Source organism: Salmo trutta, chromosome 23 (genome assembly GCF_901001165.1).
Source record: "Salmo trutta chromosome 23, fSalTru1.1, whole genome shotgun sequence".
Lineage (NCBI taxonomy): Eukaryota > Metazoa > Chordata > Actinopteri > Salmoniformes > Salmonidae > Salmo > Salmo trutta.
Genome location: NC_042979.1, coordinates 10,413,792 through 10,434,213, shown reverse-complemented (window position 1 = coordinate 10,434,213; position 20,422 = coordinate 10,413,792). Strand labels below are relative to the sequence as shown.

The 20,422-nt window shown below is 42.8% G+C and overlaps 2 protein-coding genes across 2 annotated transcripts; one reads left to right on the top strand and one right to left on the bottom strand.

Moving 5' to 3' along the window:
- Window positions 1-565: 565 nt before the first annotated feature.
- Window positions 566-15,091, top strand: pum3 (pumilio RNA-binding family member 3). The gene is made up of 17 exons (XM_029708867.1): window positions 566-631; window positions 983-1,059; window positions 1,196-1,423; window positions 1,605-1,743; window positions 3,509-3,584; window positions 3,984-4,077; window positions 4,203-4,269; window positions 4,999-5,173; window positions 5,355-5,458; window positions 5,566-5,644; window positions 5,730-5,828; window positions 5,929-5,982; window positions 6,086-6,309; window positions 7,175-7,397; window positions 7,672-7,759; window positions 10,769-10,859; window positions 14,572-15,091. Exons 1-17 carry the CDS (start codon window positions 624-626, stop codon window positions 14,696-14,698), a joined length of 1,953 nt encoding a protein of 650 aa, XP_029564727.1. The 5' UTR covers window positions 566-623; the 3' UTR covers window positions 14,699-15,091.
- A 1,136-nt stretch (window positions 15,092-16,227) lies between these two features.
- Window positions 16,228-19,865, bottom strand: LOC115159291 (potassium voltage-gated channel subfamily V member 2). Its single transcript, XM_029708868.1, has 2 exons — window positions 18,508-19,865; window positions 16,228-17,551 (listed from the first exon to the last, which is right to left on the bottom strand). Exons 1-2 carry the CDS (start codon window positions 19,810-19,812, stop codon window positions 17,243-17,245), a joined length of 1,614 nt encoding a protein of 537 aa, XP_029564728.1. The 5' UTR covers window positions 19,813-19,865; the 3' UTR covers window positions 16,228-17,242.
- Window positions 19,866-20,422: the final 557 nt, after the last annotated feature.

Genomic DNA, 20,422 nt, shown 5'->3' with positions numbered 1-20,422 from the left:
AAACACATAGATATCATAAATGTAATATAATGATTTATCAGGTACAAAAACAGGCGCCGGGTCATGTCTGGATGGATTACAGCTAGCTTTTGTCAAATTTACGCCGTTTTTCCCCCCCCGCATTTTACCTAACCCTAACCTTAACCTAATTATCATAACCGGCTACGTTAATTCTCCTAACTTGCTGTGTAAATTCTGCAAAACCTGATACGAAAACTCAATTTTGACAAAGCTATTAGACGGGTTATGGTAGGAACGTCCCAAATATCCCAGATTGCACTAACCTCCCAGGGTCGCCACAAGTTACCACAGCCAGAAAATGTCATAAACCCCGCTTATTTCTACAATGTATCTTCTTCAAATGTGATGTTTAACCCTAACCACACTGCTAATCGTATACCTAACCTTAAATTAACACAAAACATCAACATTTTGTTTTCATGAATTTCTACGATATTGCCAATTCTGACTTTGTGGCTGTGGTAACTAGTGACAACCCAGGCACAGCACAATATGCCGTATCGTTCTAGTATTGTCGCAATAAAAAACAACATGCATTTTACAGCAGTCAGGACGTTTTCTGATTGGAAGGTTCATGCCGTAAACCGTTAAGTTCAGAACGCATGTCAAGGTACGTAGCTAAACGTGTGTATTTTGTCTTCAGCATAGGAAAATGCTAAAATAATGTGGTTAACATGACTGTTTTGTCGGTGAAAATAACTCTACCAGACATGTTTAATTATTACACCTCATACCTTACCTGTAGTTCTTTCTGGCCTGCCAGGTTTAGTAGCTAACGTTAGCAAGTCAGCTGAACGCTAACTAGCTATTTGCTATTGCTAGCTAGTTACTGCAGTTAGCTGGAAAACACATGGCAATAGCACATACAGTAATCAGTATTCAAGCTGGAACTATGATTAGTAGATAGTGTAAGCTGCAACTACATACTGATCATGCGCTTTTTGTCTTTTCCTTTGAATAGTGAGTTCTTGAGAATGGAACCCAAAAAGAAAATATTTTCCCCTAAAGGTGGCAAGAAGTTAATACAGAAAGGAAAAGGTAAGTTAATACGTAAACGTATTAGTAGAAGTAATACTACTACTAATACAAATATTATACTTTTAAATATTGGTTTAATGATGCGCTGGTAAAAACAATGTGTAGGACTAACTGACTAGCTACAAACTCTGTTCAGAAGGTACAGGTAAACCGGGGACCAAACCAACAGGTAAATCACCAAGGAAAAGGCCATTTAAACCCCACAGTGGAGAAAAGGGCAAGACGTTTGAGAAGACAGGAGGAAAGGGGGCTCCAAAGAAATTCTTGAACAAAAAACCCACAGATGGAAAGTACATCAAACCCACAGATGGAAAGTTCACCAAAAAGCGAAAATTCATACCTGGGAAGGCCAAGGAAGAGGAAGGTATGAAATATGTACAACAGCCAATTATCAAACACACTTTAAATATGCTAAATTTTGTAATGGCTTGTTGGAAATGTTTTAACAGTATTTTTTTTTGTAATAGGTCTATTAGATTTCTTCATCTTTGTATGAATGATCAGTCATCACACCAATGGTGTAACGCTTGTCTGTCTTTGCTCAGGTTCCGAGGCCAAGAAGCCCAAATGGGACGAGTTCAAACAGCAGAAAAAGGAGCTGAAACAGAACCGGCAGCAGACTGAAAAAAAGGAGAGTTATCAAATAGTGAGCAGAGCCAAGCAAGTGTGGGAGATGGTCAGAAGGTAGGTTAAACCAGCTGCTATATTAGTTATTGTACATGCAGTCTTAACATAACTAACATTTTAGGATTAAGTTCCATATATTTTTAGCATTAGTTGTCACAAAGTGCTATACAGATACCCAGTCTAAAACCCCAAAGAGCCACCAATGTAGAGGCACGGTGGCTAGGAAAAACTCCATAGAAAGGCAGGAACTAGGGTTGAATGCTGGGAACCCGGTTAATTTACCGGGATTTACCGCACAAAACCACGGAGCCTATTCCCGGGATAAATAACTGCAACAAACAGGTCAATTATAATACATGGCGTGAAATGGAACTGTTAAATAATATGCGATGTCTAAATCTGGCTTCCCTTACGGACTCTGCATGATGAATCAACAACGCTCCGAGTGAGGACAGACAGCCCATCTCAGTATGGAGCGCAGTTCACAATGCACGTAGACCTATCATCTCATCATGGTAACTTTTTTTCAGGTAGGCCTGCATTTGCTGCAGCGTAGTCTATGCTACAGTAATATAAAGACTGAATGAGCGTCTAATTTACGTCTAATCTCCATCTAGATGTCAGGGCTCACCTTATTTTTTTAATTGTGAAGATTTTTTTTATTTCAACTGCAGCATTTTAAAACCGCATATCACTCGAATATTCTTGCTTTAAATCAGTGTACGCACGCTCTCGCACTTTCTCTTTACTTCAACTATATTCAAATTGCATCCAAAATGGATAATCATGTTCTAGATTTATTTATAGATGTATAGCCCTATATATGTGTGTGTGTGTGTGTGTGTATACGGTAGGCTAGCATTTATTTATTCAGACCCATAACCATTCAATCATCGAAGTGAAAGCCTTCTACACCTAATTCTAGTCCTATACTATTCAAGGATGTCATTAGAATGAAGATAAGAACAAGGTAACTTATTTCATTAGTCTGTTGGAAGGAATGAGCAACAATAGAAAGAGGTAGGATAATAACATTAGGGGAAATATTATGAAAGGTATATATGAGTCAGCCTACTAACTATACAAATAGGCCCTATTATATTTCAAAATTAAAATCAAATTTGCTAGCCTGTACTTCTAACTTTGTAGGCTGCGTGTGCAGCACCAGAATCGCGTGTTCTCTCCCTACTTTATCATGGTTTGAACGTGCGTAATTCCAGTCCGTTTAATACAGTTACTACAAGATTAGCCTACTGGGACTAGTTGCATCCATGGGCTTTGTTTTTCTGTTGTGCGTAATGTGCCTATATCAAATATTTATTGGAGAACGGCACAATCATTTGGGCTTTTTCGTGCTAAGCCTCATAAAATGTCTTTAATGTAGGCCTCAGGTAGTATCAGGCATGAATTTTCAATCAATGCTCTAATCTAATCCCGACACGGGCCTATTTATATGCGTTATAATGCTTATGAATAACACTTATGGTTTTGGCTGGAAATACTGGGTTACCTGGGAGAAAGGGGATTTATTGTTGGGATGGAACATTTGTAAAATACCAGGGAAATATTCAACCTTAGCAGGAACCTAGGAGGAGACCTAGAGAAGGGACCAGGCTCCGAGGCGTGGCCAGTCCTCTTCAGGCTGTGCCTGGTACATGGCCATTCTTCAAGACATTCAAATGTACATAGATGGCCAACAGGGTCAGATAAAAACCACAGTGGCTATAGAGGGTGCAGTAGTTTAACACCTCAAGACTAAATGTAATTTGGCGACGGCAACATTGTAGACCTGTGTTTATTATATGTCACTCTTTCAACACAGGAAAGATTGCGACAAAGAGAAGAGGATCAAACTCATGAAAGAGCTTCAGGAACTTGTGAAAGGAAAGATAAAAACAGTGAGTACAGTCTTAACATTTACACTGCTGAAAGGCGCCATTCAAATCTATCGTTTCTGTCGTTCTGCCCCTGAACAAGGCAGTTAACCCACTGTTCCCTGGTAGACCGTCATTGAAAATAAGAATTTGTTCTTAACTGTCTTGCCTAGTTAAATAAAGGTAAAATAAATTTAAAAAATACTGTAGATTGTGCATTGTCAATCACGACAATGTACGAATTGAGAGTATGGCACAATGGAGAATTTGTCATCCACTGAAATTATTGGACAGACAATGCCTGTCAATACTTGAGTACAATAAAACAATTGAGCACAGTAGACTTATTCAAATTAGTTTTCAGTGCATGGCATTCAAATGCCCAAGTTTGCCGATAAAGATTAAATTGTTTTTCTCTTTCAGATAGCATTTGCTCACGACTCCACCAGAGTCCTCCAGTGTTTCATCCAGTTTGGGACTGACAAGCAAAGACAGGAGGTTTTTGATGAACTCAAAGGTCAGTGGTTTGCTCTGTTCTACTGTTCTCTTCTAATGATCTGTTCTTCTTCTGAGTGTGGTCAGTTGTTTTTGTCACGTCAATCACAATGCTCTACATCTCAATGATGTTATTCTTTTCCCTAGATGATATGGTCGAGCTGAGTAAATCAAAGTATGCCCGAAATATTGTGAAGAAGTTTTTAATGTATGGGTAAGTGTGCCTTTTTCTTCCTCCAGACATTTTGCTTATACATGAAGTCGTCGCACGAGCAATGGATGTATTCTTTCCATATCATCCGATCTTGTGTTGATGGCATTAGATCCTAGCAGGAAAGCCGGCCCGAAAAATATAGTAAAAACAACAAAAGGGTAATCTTGTTGATTAAATCGCATCATTGTAAATCTTAGTATGTACATGATTCAACAGTAATCCTTTGCGCTCGCATGCCGTTGTCATTTCAAATGTGTAGTGCTGCTTGATCTGATCTGTCGTTGAATTCCCGGATCATTTGTTTAGGACACGTTGAAATGGGAATCAGGTCAATCATTCAAAACTTCACTCATCGCAACCTTCCCTGTAGTCGTGACCTTTGCTGAAGATACAAGTTGTTTCAAGTACAACCTAATGCATGGCTCTGCTATTAAAGGATGGGGGAATGTTATCCTGTTATGAAGGTGTATCTCGTAGGACGAATATAAAGGTCATCATTTGATTGGTTTACATTGTGAACACTCATCTCTGCGTTTCCTGTCATCTTCCATGTGTAAGATTGGAGAATGATATCTGGGGAGAAAATTCAAGTCATGTTGATCTCTCTATTGAGTCTCTCTACTCACTGCTAGTTTCTGATAGGGCAGTGTTGCATCATAAAGAAGTAAACCTGACATGGGTTTCTGAATGAAAATCTGACGTCAGGTGTGTGTATCGTCGATCCCACAGGAGCAAAGAGCAGGTTGCGGGTGTGATGGTGGGCTTCAAGGGGAAAGTGAGGCAGATGCTGCGTCACTCTGAGGCGTCGTCGGTGGTGGAGTACGCTTACAACGACAAGGCCATCCTCTCCCAGAGACTCATGCTCACCGAGGAGCTCTACGGAACCACATTCCAAGTCTTCAAGGTCAGGACACGTCCCACACCTCTCCCACGAGCACAGTGTAATAGTGTAGTTCTAAAAGTCTGGAAACCTTCTCATAATCCAGTTACCAAGAGATCGTCTTTCTGATTGCTTGTCTCTGTGAATATCGGCTGGAGTGGATGTTATGCAGAATTTTACTGACAGTTGGCGTGTTTGTTCACAGTCGGCAGTGTGCCCCACGCTAGAGAAGGTGCTGGAGGCGAACCCGGACAAGGTTAATGGCATTTTGGAGGAGATGAAGCAGATCCTTACCCCCATGGCCACAAAGTGGGTATTATTGAGCACACACACAGCTCTAACCCTCCACAAGGGAAACCGAGATAATAAATCAAGATACTGCTTTTGATTTCTGTCTGTGTTCTCTTCTCCCACAGAGAGGCTGTGATCAAACATTCTCTGGTGCACAAAGTGTTTCTGGACTTCTTCCTGCATGCCCCAGCCAAACAGAGGACTGTAAGTAAAACCACCAATGGCTGTGGAAATGACAGAGCGAATCCTACCATGTTTCTAATACCATTTTGATCATGTGACTTCACAGGAAATGATTGAGTCAATAAGGGAGTCTGTGGTGTATATGGCCCACACCCACGACGGAGCTAGAGTAGCAATGCACTGCCTGTGGCATGGGACACCTAAGGTGAGTATTCACTCAGGCCTTCTAGAGAGATGAGCCTCACCAGCCACAGACTAGTGTGTGTTCTTTGTATGTACACTGATTTATTTGTTTTATCTTTCAGGACAGAAAAGTCATCATTAAAACCATGAAGACTTACATGGAGAAGTTTGCAATGGTACTCAAGACAACAACAAACAGACAATATTTGATCGCCACAGTCGGACATGTGAATATGTAAACGTGTGACTTACTGATTGGTATGTTGATTTTCTCTCCAGGGAGAGTTTGCGTTCTTAGTCCTCATCGCTGCCTTTGACTGCATAGACGACACCAAGCTAGTGAAGCAGGCCGTCCTATCAGAGATTCTTGCTTCCCTGCCTGATGTCATCACTAATAAGAATGGAAAGAAAGTTCTGCTGTACCTGCTCAGCCCGCGAGACCCTGCCCACCTGTTACCTGAAATCATCCAGGTGCTGGAGAAGGGGGACGGAAACGCCCACAGGTGAGTCCTGCCACCCCCTACCAATCATTCTAAAGGCGTCCGCGTACTTCAGTTTGGCTGGTGCCTAGCCGGATTTGGCTAGGTGTACCGAACGAGTGTGCTTGCATACTCGCTTAAAAGACCTTCACTTGGAAAACGAGAAAAAAGCGGCAATAGTATTGTTTGTCCAGTACACACTTCCTCAAAATAGTCAATGCATCTAAGATAACTCAAGAACTCTGTCATTAGGCAGAAGGTAGCCTAGTGGTTAGAGCGTTGGGCCAGTAACCGAAAGGCTGCTAGATCGAATCCCCGAGCTAACAAAATCTGTCGTTCTGCCCCTGAACAAGGCAGTTAACCCACTGTTCCCTGGTAGGCCGTCATTGTAAATAAGAATTTTCTTAACTGACTTGCCTAGTTAAATAAATGTTGATGTTTTTGCAGAGGAGATCTTAATTGCGCAATTTTACATCTAACTAAAATGTTTGCCGCAATATTTATTTGTATTTTTTTATATTTTTGAAAGAAAATGAGTCATCGCTCATTGAATAAACACTTTATTGAAGAATCCCCACTGTTGCAAATCACAGGCGAGGGGGCGTGGACTTCGGCTACCGGCCGAGAGAGAGAGAAATGTGTGCCCGAAAAGCCCCCTGACCGAAGTCCAAAACTAACAATATATGCACTAACTCGTCCGATCTGCCTTAACCAGCTAGCTAGACTAGAACAAAGGGAGATTAACTGTCCAAACCTACCCTAGAGTCACTTCTTAACATACCTAAATTGCTATTTTGAACCCAATTGGATAGACAAGATTAAAGAAATGCTTCATGCTTTTCATAGCCTGTACTTTAAATGGTCTCCATCCGATCCTCTGTCCCTTCAGCAAGAAGGATGTTGCCCTTCGCCGGAAGGAGCTCCTGGAGGCGGTGTCTCCGCACCTCATTCAGCACCTGTGTGACCACGCCCGCACCATGGCAATGGACAAGGCCTCCAGCGTCACCGTCAGCGACATTCTGGGGTCCGCCATTGGGGACCTGCATCCTGCCATGGAGGCTGTGGCTGAGCTGGCTGCTGACGACTTCACACCAGGAGGAGTGGAGGGGCAGGTGAGGAGGGGACCGGGGGGGTGAGGGGTCAGAGGCTTGGTGTGTCTGTCAAATTCAAGTAGGAGAATGTCTCATAGGTGAGAATTGCACTTGGTTTTGGAGTCTCCATTGGGTTTGCTTCAGTCTGTCTGGTCAACTGCAGGATGATTGTCCAGGCTTGGTATCGGAAACACTTGAAGGGCAAAATCTGTTTCTCTCTTCTGTCCTCTAGAAAGACGGTGGTATTCAGTGTGAACATGTTTTGTCTGTTTTATGTCTGTTTCCTGTTCTATAGCTGCACATGGCTGAACACCCTGCTGGGCACCTGGTGCTCAAATGGCTGATTGAACAAGACACCAAGATGAAGGAGGTTGGGAGAGAAGGTATGACCGTCTGCAAAAAATATCACCTGTAGGGCTGACCGTATATATGACCTCACAAATGTATATATTTGAACTGTGGAAGTAAAACTTTTTAATTTGGCTCTATAATGAGGTATTTTGGATTTGAAATCAAATGTTTCATATGAGGCGACAGTACAGAATGTCTCCTTTTTATTTGAGGGTGTTTTCATATCTGTTTTACCATTCAGAAATGAACGCACTTCATGTATCTAGTCGTCGTCGCCGCCCCCCCATTTTGAAGGTGTCATAAGTATTTGGACAAATTCACTTGTATGTGTATTAAAGTAGTCAAAAGTTTTAGCATGCAATGATTACATAGCTTGGGCTATGTTGTGGCCAATAGGAATTAATGGTAAATAATGTATTGTCATTTTAGGGTCACTTGTATTGTAAATAACAATAGAATATGTAAAAAAAAAAAAAAATTATGTTTCTGAACACTTCTACATTATTGTGGATGCTACTATGATTGTGAATAATGTTAGCTATTTTGTATTTTAGGACCCCTTTTTTTATATATATATATATATTTGATGAAACATTGAATTTGGCCTTTCTGCTATTAGTCCATATAAATGCATTGAATAACAGATTCATACATGGGAAAACAGATAATCAAAAGGAAGTTTGTTTTAAAGTGTCTCCTATATCTAAGAAAGGTCAGGATTTTTATTTTATTTTTTACAACAACAACAAAAAAATAGGCTCAACTACTTCCATATACATTGCATTCGGAAAGAATTCAGACCCCTTAACCTTTTCCATGTTTTGTTACATTACAGCCTTATTCTAAAATGTATTATTGTTTTTTTGTCCCTCAATCTACACACAATACCCCATAATGACAAAGCAAAAACAGATTTTATTTGCAAATTTCTTGAAGCATGTTTGGCAGCTATTACAGCCTCAAGTCTTCTTGGGTATGATGCTAGAAGCTAAGCACACCTGTATTTGGGGAGTTTCTCCCATTTTGCTCTGCAGATCCTCTAAGGCTCTGTCAGGTTGGATGGGGAGCGTGTCTGCACAGCTATTTTCAGGTCTCTCCAGAGATGTTATATCACGTGCAAGTCCGGGTTCTGGCAAGGACACTCAAGGACATTCAGAGACTTGTCCCGAAGCCACTACTGCGTCATCTTGGCTGTGTGCTTAGGGTCGTTGTCCTGTTGGAAGGTGAACCTTCACCCCAGTCTGAGGTCCTGAGCGCTCTGGAGCAGGTTTTCATCAAGGATCTCTATGTACTTTGCTCTGTTCATCTTCCTCGATCCTGACTAGTCTCCCAGAACACGATGCTGCCACCACCATGCTTCACCGTAGGGATGGTGCCAGGTTTCCTCCAGATGTGATGCTTGGCATTCAGTCCAAAGAGTTCAATCTTGGTTTCATCAGACCAGAGAATCTTGTTTCTCATGGTCATGGCTTTAGGTGCCTTTTGGAAAACTCCAAGCAGGCTGTCATGTGCCTTTTTACTGAGGAGTGGCTTCTGTCTGGCCACTCAACCATAAAGGCCTGATTGGTGGAGTGCTGCAGAGATGGTTGTCCTTCCGGAAGGTTCTCCCATCTTCACAGAGGAACTCTGGAGCTCTGTCAGTGACAGGTTCTTGGTCACCTCCCTGACCAAGGCCCTTCTCCCCCGATTGCTCAGTTTGGCCGGGCGGCCTGCTCCAGGAAGAGGCTTGGTGGTTCCAAACTTCTTCCATTTTAATAACGATGGAGGCCTCTTTGTTCTTGGGGACCTTCAATGCTGCAGACATTCTTTGGTACCATTCCCCAGATCTGTGCCTCGACACAATTCTGTCTCGGAGCTCTACGGACAATTCCTTTGACCTCATGGCTTGGTTTTTGCTCTAACATGCACTGTCAACTGAGGGACCTTTATATAGACAGGTGTGTGCCTTTCCAAATAATGTCCAATCAATTGAATTTACCACAGATGGACTCCAAGTTGTAGAAACATCTTAATGGAAACATGATGCACCTGAGCTCAATTTCAAGTATCTTAGCAAAGGGTATGAATTCTTAAGTAAATAAGGTATTTTGGTTTTTAATTTAATACATTTGCACACATTTCTAAAAACCTGTTTATGCTTTGTCATTATGGGTGTTGTGTGTAGATTGAGTATTTTTTTATTTAATCCATTTTAGAATAAGGCTGTAACGTAACAAAATGTGGACAAAGGGAAGGGGTCTGAATACTTTCCAACCAAGTACTAAACTTTGGATTACTTTAATACACATATACGTTAATTTGTCCAAATACTTATGACACCATCAAATGGGGCCTAGAATAATGAAAGTACTTTCATTTCTAAACAGTAGTACTGATATGTTTGAAAATACCCCCAAATAAAAGGTGGCATCGCAGTGCTCGCTGTGCCTCTAGAGATCCTGGTTTGAGTCCAGGCTCTGTCGCAGCTGGCCGCGACCGGGCAATGGGGTGGCGCACAATTGGCACAGCGTCATCCGGGTTAGGGGAGGGCTTGGCCGGCAGGGATGTTCTTGTCCCATCGCGCACCAGCGATTCCTGTGGCGGTCCGGGCGCAGTGCACGCTGACCAGGTCGCCAGGTGTACGGTGTTTCCTCCGACACATTGGTGCGGCTGGCTTCCGGGTTAAGCGGGCATCGTGTCAAGAAGCAGTGTGGCTTGGCTGGGTTGTATTTCGGAGGACGAGTCCCATCACTTCCACTCCTGTATGGACAAGACTGTAACTACCAATTGGATACCATGAAATTGGGGAGAAAGGGGGGTAAAAAAATTAAGGTAACATTCATTACTGCCGCCTCATGAAACATTTGATCTCAAATCTAAAATGCTTGAGTATAGCGCTAAATGTAGTTTTAGTTTCACTGTCCATAAATAAATACTTAGGAGAGTATGATCTTGAAACAGCACTCCACTCACAGACAATGCAAACATGGCTGTATGCGTGTCCATTTGGACCTGTGACTCTATCCTGTATCCCCCTGACCATGACTACCGTGTCTCCACAGAGCGTTTCTCCAGGGTCCTGTTGGACAAGGTGGGGATGGACAAGCTAAAGACGTGGGCTGCAGTGAACCGTGGGGCTATCGTGCTCTGCTCGTGAGTACCTCTATCTACACTGTTAGATCTAATTCCTCTAGCCAGACACAAACTGTAGCACTATTGTCAAAGACTGCAAAGCAAGCAAACTGGTGCTTTTTTATTTAATTAAACTTTATTTAACTAGGCAAGTCAGTTAACCTCTCTTGGGCAGCGTCCCACCCACGGTTCACACTATTCAACAGCCAGTGAAAAATCAGAGCGCCAAATTCAAATCCACAAAATGTCATAATTCAAAGTTCTCAAACAATTGACTATTTTACACCATTTTAAAGGTACACGTCTCCTTAATGTAACCACATTGTCCGATTTCAAAAAGGCTTTATGGCGAAAGCATAAAGATTATGTTAGGACAGTTCCAACACAAGAAAAAGCACACAGCCATTTTCCTAGCAAGGACAGGCGTCACGAAAACCAGCTAAAATTATGCACTAACCTTTGACGATCTTCATCAGATGACACTCCTAGGACATCATGTTACACAATACATGCATTTTTTGTTTGATAAAGTTCATATTTATATCCATAAACCCCATTTTACATTGGCGCGTGATGTTCAGAAAATATTTTGCCGGTGAATCAGCACAACGATTTACAAAAATACTCACCATAAACGTTGATAAAATATTAAACTGTTATTCAAAGAATTATAGATGAACGTCTCCTTTATGCAAACGCAGTGACAGATTTCAAAAAAGCTTCACGAGGAAAGCACACTTTGCAATAATCTGAGTACTGTGCTCAGAAAAATACACTAGGCAATACAGATACCCGCCATTTTGGAGTCATCTAAAATCATAAATAGCATTAGAAATATTCACTTACCTATGATCTTCATCAGAAGGCACTTCCAGGAATCCCAGGTCCACAAATGTTGCTTTGTTTGATAAAGTCCATAATTTATGTCCAAATAGCTCCTTGTTGTTAGCGCGTTCAGTTAGCTACTCCAAATGTAGGAAGCGTGGAAAATGTCACGACGAAAAGTTTAAAAAAAGTTACATTTACATTCGTTCAAACATGTCAAACGTTGTATAGCATCAATCTTTAGGGCCTTTATCACTTAGCACTTCAATAATATTCCAACCGGACGATTGCAATGTCTTGAAAAACTTTTGGAACACAGCTAACTCTCACGTGAATGTGCGCCAATGAACACCAGTACCTTCCTGAGTCAACAACTTCCAACTTCCTCTGTTCGCTCTCTGTTCATCATAGACGCCTCAAACAACTTTCTAAAGACTGTTGACATCTAGTGGAAGCCTTAGGAAGTGCTAAATGAACCCTAAGTCACTGTGTTCGATAGGCAATGACTTGAAAGGACTACAAGCACCAGAATTCTCACTTCCTGGTTAGATTTTTCTCAGGTTTTTGAATGCCATATGAGTTCTGTTATACTCAGACATCATTCAAACAGTTTTAGAAACTTCAGAGTGTTTTCTATCCAAATCTACTAATAATATGCATATTCTAGTTCCTGGGCCCGAGTAGTAGGCCGTTTAGTTTGGGTACGTTTTTCATCCAGCTGTGAAAATACTGCCCCCTAGTCTAGAGAGATTAAGAACAAATTCTTATTTACAATGACTGCCTACACCGGCCAAACCTGGACGACGCTGGGCCAGTTGTGCGCTGCCGTATGGGACTCCCAATAACGGCCGGTTGTGATAAAGCTACAGCCTGGATTCGAACCAGGGTGTCTGTAGTGACGCCTCTAGCACTGAGATGCAGTGCCTAAGACTGCTGCGCCACTCAGGAGCCCAGTGCCTAACAGTAAACAAATAAATAAAAGTAGAACAGAAATGATACCAGCTCCTTCCTAGGAATTGGGGGAAAACTTCCTCCATTTGAACTTTGAACTTATCCCGATTTACAATCCAATCCTTGCAAAACTTGTAAACCAGAGATTGGAACCGGTTCAGGGAACAGAACCGGCCAATTTTTGTTTTTACGAGGAACAGAATTGCGAACGAAAGTGATCTATACTGTTCCAGAACAGAACCGTTATTTTAAAAGCATGGGAACCGGTTAATAACGTTATTTTAGGTTCCTGGCATTTTTTCCTCAGTCCCACAAAACATAGTGCCTATGCCTCACTGGCTGGAATGTTTTGCCTGTGCGTGTAGGCAACCCGCCCCTCCCCCCCGGAGCGTAGTCTAGCAGCCTACTGACGTGTGATTCACTGAAGTTTGATTCAGATATTAGGTTGAGATTTTTAATTAGAAAGAATGGATTTAACGTTTTCAAATGCTAATTAAGGATTCTATAGTTATCATACAAAAAGGTAAGCCGTGTTCTGCACACACAAGCTTGTTAGCTAGCTAGTCCAACGTTAAGCCAACTCTGAAGTTTTAGACATTCAGTGTAACTTCATAGAAGCCACTCCTCCGTAGGTATAATTGTGGATGCAGATAAGGCAAACAAGATGCCCAGCACTTCAGGCCAAGCGTACTCCTCCACCCTCTCGCTCTCTCCCCACCCGCAGTATTTTTCGCATCTCGCGCCCTACACTCATCTGTCCAATGCATGTAAATAGCTTGCCTGCTCCATAGTGAGCTGCTCTGTCTGAAGTAATTTAATGTAGAAAGTAACAATTATAAACCATTTATTTATTTTTGGTTCGAACCGGTTCAGAACTTAATTTTGCTGGTCGGAACAGTGGAACGGATGAAATAATGGATTTGTTCAGAACGAGAAAAAAAACTGTTGTAAACAGATTGAAACTAGAAGTGCTTAGAAATGTGTACCATGACAGCGCAACTCACTGAGCCATGACAATGGTAATTGAACTTGGATCAAGGTCTCTGGAGGCCAAACACTTCAGGAATACAAAACACCATCACAAAAGACTAAGCTTAGTTATTTGTCTTGATTTAAACATTTAAATCTTCCCTTCACTATAGATGTTCTGCTTGTCGTATCATCTTAGCTGTTGCCAGTGAAATTGAGTGTAACGCGAGAACAGGCAGGCGTCAGCTGGGGGTTAAGCAAGTCTTACAGGGTGGCTGTTTGTATTCATTCACCATATCACTGGGTGTAGTGGGTGAGAAAGGGGCACAGCTGCCCATTATGAAACAGCAACACAAGCCATGGATTACGCTTCCTCAATTCCTTGGCTTTCATTTTCTTCTCTCATTTCTCTGCCTCTCTTCTCTAGCCCCTGTTCACTCTAGCCCTTCCTCCAGTCCTTCTCTTGTCCTGTTCCACTGTCCCGCCTCCTCCTGCCATGTCTTTGTGCCCATTGTCCTTCTGTAATCTCTAAGTCTCTAAGCAGTGAGAGATTTGTCTGATTCACTCTCTAAAGTCTACATTTATAGCTGTAGCCTGCCATATCAAATCAGTTTTTCTCTTAAGATTTTTTTTCCAGCAGCGGTGGCAGTTAGCGGAGTCGGGGAGGGCTTCCGGGGGCATATCTATACATCTACATTATAAAACGTTTTTTATTTTGTAATCATTTCTTTGCAGTGGCGGCCACAATTTAACAGGGGCAGTGCACTGCTGCTAAATGCAAATAGAGGAAACACTGAAAATAATTCGATTTAATGCTCGATGTTCACTAATTTCTTCGCTAAAAATAGTTTGCCTTGGTTAATTTAGTATGGGTAGAAATGTTTCACTAAGCAGGTATGAGATGAAAGGAAGACATTTTGTTTTGTAATGTGGGATATGTGTAAAGGTTACCTTCAGCAACATATCTGTTTTTGTGTTTTTTTTACAGTCTCCTGAACAGTGCGGATGAGACTGTTGCAGAGGAGGTCAGGGAGGCATTGAAGGCCTACACTCCAGAACTACAGAAGATCCAGAACTGTAAAGGAGTGGAAGTTCTTTTGGAGAAACTGGCCTGATGCATCTTTCATGATGTCTATCCTCAGAGACAGTCCACCCACTTACTCGTGACTTCTCACCAACTGGAGTAACAGGTTTTCATTACTTCACTGGGGGTTTAAATCGTTTTCTCATAACTATCCATACTGTCCACCCAGTCCATTGACCTGACCATCCTGGTGAAATAGCGTGAAGAGGGAAGAACAGAGGATGCTTATTTGTACTGCATTTCTTTTGTCTAAATAATTCCGATATGCTTGTTTGTAAAGCTGTGGTGCTAGTATTTTAAAGGTAAAAGATACCCACATACTGGCAGACAGTGAGTTTGTATAATTTGTAACTGACCTGTATTTGTGTGTTGTGCTAGCTGACTGCGGCGCTGGAATAAACAGAAATGTTGGTCGGAACACTTATCATTGTGTGAAACTATCCATTGCAAATGAATTTGTCAGTAAGCAAATGTTAGAGGAATTCTTTCATATATAAATCCAACCATAAATGCATTAACGTTAACCCTGACAGGGAACCTCAGTCCGTCAGCTTTATGCCCCATTAAGTCACCAATCTGTGTCCCGGCCTGTCAGACTGCTCGTAGCCTATTCATCTGTGACGGAAGCAGAAGCCTGCATGCTCACTAGTGGGCCCTACTTAGATTCCATCTGTCCAGGTCTCTGTGATTTGGATGGACCCAGTCAGCCAAGAAACAGCTTTTTCCTTCAAGGCCCAGCATTCTTCTCATCAGTTTAGAGGATTATCAGTGGCTGCCTGTGTGGCCGCTATTCGGGAGATTTTAGTCACATTGTAGTAGTCAGTCTGACTTGCCCTACTTCTGAGGATTCTGTTCAGTGGAGACAATTTGGCCGTTAGGCAATCAAAAACACCTGAGAGCTGTGCTGTCATGTTATATTGATCTTTCTCTTTAGCAAAAAGTCAGCTTTCTGCTAAGTGGAAATACATTAGCAATGTGTGGCTGGCAAGAGGTTTTACTCTGCCCAAAATCTGTCCATGAAAATAAGCGCACGTGAGGAATTTTTGTATAGTGGTCAAATTTGGTCATAAAAGTGACCTTGCTAATTTGCTCGAAAATAAGTTTCGTAGTGGTTAGGTTATGATGAATGAATGAATGTACTGATATAAGTGGACACGTGGCATTTCGGCAAAAAATCAAACACTATTGGAGTTGTGCATGTTGTCATAGAGAGAGGACTCCTAACTATAACCCATTTTAAGCATGGACATTGAGGGATTCCACCATTTTTAAAGTCAACTGGGTGGGGAATCCTATGCATTGGGAGCAATCAGCCAATGAAGAAATTACTACTTTAAAATGGAGATGGCCTCAATGGCACAGATGCAAAGATGAGTCTATAGGCTGTTCACACACGTATCTACCCTCATTGGCTAGAATGGTCTCGCCTCTCCCTGCCTTCCATCTTTGAGAAAATGTATTTCCATTGTTAGAGCGGTCACTTGACTATCTTGTCAATATAATAGACAATCTTGGGAGAGTACTTGAGGTTTTCCAAATACGCATAAAGAACATTCAAGATCACCGTGACCTATTCTTTTTATTTTATCTTCTAGCGCAGAAACATTGCAAGCTGTTTCCATATTCAAAAATCGGCTTTGGGAAGATTCAATCATACACAGATCCCCATACCAAGGGGGAGGGGCTGAGTATTTAACCTGTCTGTAGATTCATCCAGATGTTGCATTTTTTTTACTTATTTCAGACCGTCCCCACCAGCCCTGGAGGGATGTCGAGGACGGTAGTGATTTGATTGGAAGGGAATCTGGTATAAAAAAATGTAAAATATGCATTTCAAAGGCTTTGTTTCTTCTGTAGGAATTAATTGATTCTAAACCTCAAATGTAACTGAAGGAGAGTTTTAACATGTTAAAGGGAAAACTCATTAAGAATTGATAACGTATATGATATATTTCTTTGCGGTATTTTTGCTACAATGCAAGGTTGCCCTCCACTGCGTGGGAGCATTAAAATCCAAGCATGTAATTTCATAGAATCTCAGAATGCTTGGCAATGCTGAAATCTATGCAAGCAATAACCTGAAATTAACCAGTTATACAATAACAGTAAACATAAGCCTTGTTTATACCTGGTACTAACCATGCTTCCTTTGTCCTGATCTTGTCCACATTCTATTTGTGCTCACACTTTCAGAAATGTGTCTACACATGGTTTTAATGAGTCTCTCATCCATCCACTGTCTGCATTGTGACCAGATGTCTTGGTCCCTCTCTGTATGTAAATTATTTGACAGCTATTCTTTCATAATGATGATTTGAAATGTTTTCGTTGTCCATATCGGTTTACACTTGTAAGCGTGCCTAACTACCTCAGGAGGTGGTCAGGAAGATCTGATCACGTTGCGTATTTTAATCGTCTACACCTGACGGAAAATGTGGGCACAATCAGAATATGGACAAGACCAGGATAAAGGATCCATTTTAGAGCCAGCTTTACAGGACTATACATGCATAGTAACTCCAGCTCCCTTGGAACCCCACTTGGTAGAAATAATTTCATGCTGTCACAGCATCTGTTAATTGAATGGAAAGTCTCCCATAGTGCTCAGAGAACATTCACCAGTGTGTTTATGGACTGCACCGTCACAGCATTTGGTAAACTTCCTGGCCGCCCTCTTGGCGAACCTGACCTTGCCCCGAGCCTTCAGTGTGGAGCTGTACTCATAAGACTTCAGCTTGGTGTAGTAGTCTGAGAACTTGTTGTACAGGATGGAGATGGGCATGCCATTCAGAATGATCCCAAAGGAGATGCAGGCGAAAGCGAACAGCCGGCCCAGGATGGTCTCTGGAAACATGTCTCCGTAGCCCACAGTAGAGATGCTCACCTGAGGGAGGGAGAAGGCCAATGGTCATGTTATCTGTAAACATTAACCGAGTCTACTGAGCTTGCTAACATTGCCAGGAAGTTACAACCTGGACTCAGATTCAACTTGCAGTGCATAGCAGTTTTAACTTTGCTTTGCAATCTGAGCCCCGAGTTGACCCTTCGTGATATGTGTGTCACTGTGCTCACTAAAGACCTTGGAGGAGGCCAAGGAGAGCCCTGTGAAAAGCTTTATTTGGAGGATTAATTGAGAGGAGGGCGAGTGACGTAGGTTGGTTCTGGGGATATATTCGACCTCCATCTCCGTTTTGAAGCATTGTTTAATGGAAGTACAGAACTAAGGCACTAGGTGGGTCTACAGTCAAATGACATAGACATAATGACAGATCAATTCCCATGTCATCTAGTTCCATTAAGTAAGGTGGAAGTGCCTCAAGGGAAATCCCTAAATGCCTCTCCCCTGGCAGTGGGAACCAGAGTCCAGCCCTCCTTTTTAATACCATTGTATTTATTAGGCAATGGAAAATAGCTTCCACATCTGCTGAGTCAGCCCTAATGAAACAAGATCAAGACATCAGGACAGGCTATTGGCAATGTGAAGGTGTCTCTTAAAGGTAACCGTGATAATAGGCTACTGTACTTGACAAGTGTGTGATGAAGATATCATCACACACACATTTGTAATTAAGGCCAACTTTAGTTCTAGGTGGAATTGAATTGTCATCAGAATCTGCAGGTAACAATGAATCGATGTTGCTCCATGCTGTGTAAACCCCAATTCTGTGTTTAACAGTACCGCATAGACACAGAAAGATACTCAGCACAGAGCAATGTCAGAATGTGCTGAATAATACACAGTACAAACATTTCCAAATAACTAAACTAATCAATGAAGGAATGCAATAATATTAAGCAAATTCCTTATAATGACCAATGAAATAGAATGGGATGACTTACAGCTGCCCACCACCATGCGTGAGGGATGCTTGTGAAGTTGGTCTGATGGACGTCATGCTCCACCGTGTACACCATGGCAGAGAAGGTGAGGATTCCCATGGCGATGAAAAGGAATAGGCAGCCCACCTGCTGGTAGCACTGGCGCAGCGTGAAGCCGAATGCTCTCAGCCCCGTAGAGTGGCGCGCCAGCTTCAAGATACGGAAGATCCTCATCAAACGCATAATTCTCAGCACCTGGCCCAATTTGCCCACCCGGCCCACCGTCTCAATGTCTTGGTGCTTCCCGTAGTCGTCGCTCTCGAAGCACTCCAGCACCAGCTGCAGGTAGAGGGGAAAGATGGCAATCAGGTCCACCCCGTTCAGGACGCTTTTCCCGAAGCGTCGCAGGTCCGGTGTGGACACCAGACGCAGCAGGTACTCCATGGTGAAGAAAGCAATGCAGAAGGTTTCCACATGCTCCCCGTAGGTCTTCCCGCTCAGCTGGCCCGTGGGGGTGTTGTACTGCATCTCCTCCACCGTGTTCAGCGTCATGGCCACCAGGGACACCAGCACAAAGAAGCTGGAAGCCAGAGCCATGAGCTTGGCGGTGACGGAGGAGAAGGGCTTCTCCATCAGGTTCCAGATGATCCAGCGCGTCTGGCCAAACGCCATCCCGTGGAACAGGTCCTCATTCTCCTCCATCTCCACCTCGGCCTCCAGCTCCCGCTGGATCTTCAGCTGCTCATTGAGTTCATCCTGGCGCTCCTCAAAGGAGATGCGGCAGCAGCGGTGTGTGTTCTTGATCCTGACGCCCCAATAGTTGATCTCCTCCAGGAAGTTCCTGGGACACAGCTCGTCCTTGATCCAGAGCACGCCCGTCCGGTAGAAGTTGAAGATGCTGTGGAAGATGTCCGGGTCCCTGTCGAAGAAAAACTCGTTGTTTTGGACAATATAGTCGTCGCACAGGTCCAGCTTTCTGTTGTGGTCTGTGCATGTCGCCAGGCGGCCGATCCTGGTCTTGGGATACCTGGCAGCAACCCTGTATGAGATCTGATACTCCTTCCCACCTACGTTGATGTTCAGCATGTAGTTCTTCACAAGAGAGGAGGGACCTCTTGTTGGGGAGGCCATTACATCTTCCTCGCTTTCGTACTCTGCATAGATGTCGTAGATGTCTCGTCTGAGCTCATGCATGGAGTTCCATTGTTTCACCAAGTTGTTCTGGGTGAGGGGAACATTGTAGTCCTCCTCTGGGTCCTTGTATGTGGGGCCTGTCCCCCCCACTTTGTAGTTGGGGAAAAGGCTCTGTCTCCTGATTTTGAGCATTCTGGAGTCCTGTGCTGGGACCTGGTCAGACGCGCCGGCTCACTGAGTGGTGTGGAGGCATTACCACAGGTCTAATACCCTCTCCTGAGTCACCCACAGCAGTATACCAGCAGAAAGAAACAACCCTGACCGTCTAATGTTGCTGACTGAGGATCTGGGTGCTTAAAGATTTAAATACTATTATCCTCTTCCAGTTGCTTTCCCCTCCTCTCTCTCTCCCCTCCACCCTGATGTCTTTCATTTGCCTTACATTCACAGATCAAATTGCCTAGCCACAGCAGGGGACACTCTGTGCTGTATTATAGACCATTACTGACCTGGTTGGTAGTAAAAAAAAAAGGTGAGGATGCAGCATAAATCCAGTTTGTTTCAATGATTCTAACACTATCCCATCTTCTGTCATCTAACAGAAACGTCTTAACAGAAACTGTCAGAAATGGACAGAAGTCCTAAGGAAATCTTTCCGGTCATAGCTCATGTGATGTGTTTTCCTCTACATGCAGCAACTAATAGTCTTAAAACCCCTGGCTTATGTGGAGTATTATAATCCTAGAGGCATGATAAAATACAATAACACACGCCTAATGTCTATTGGCATTAACATGCAGGA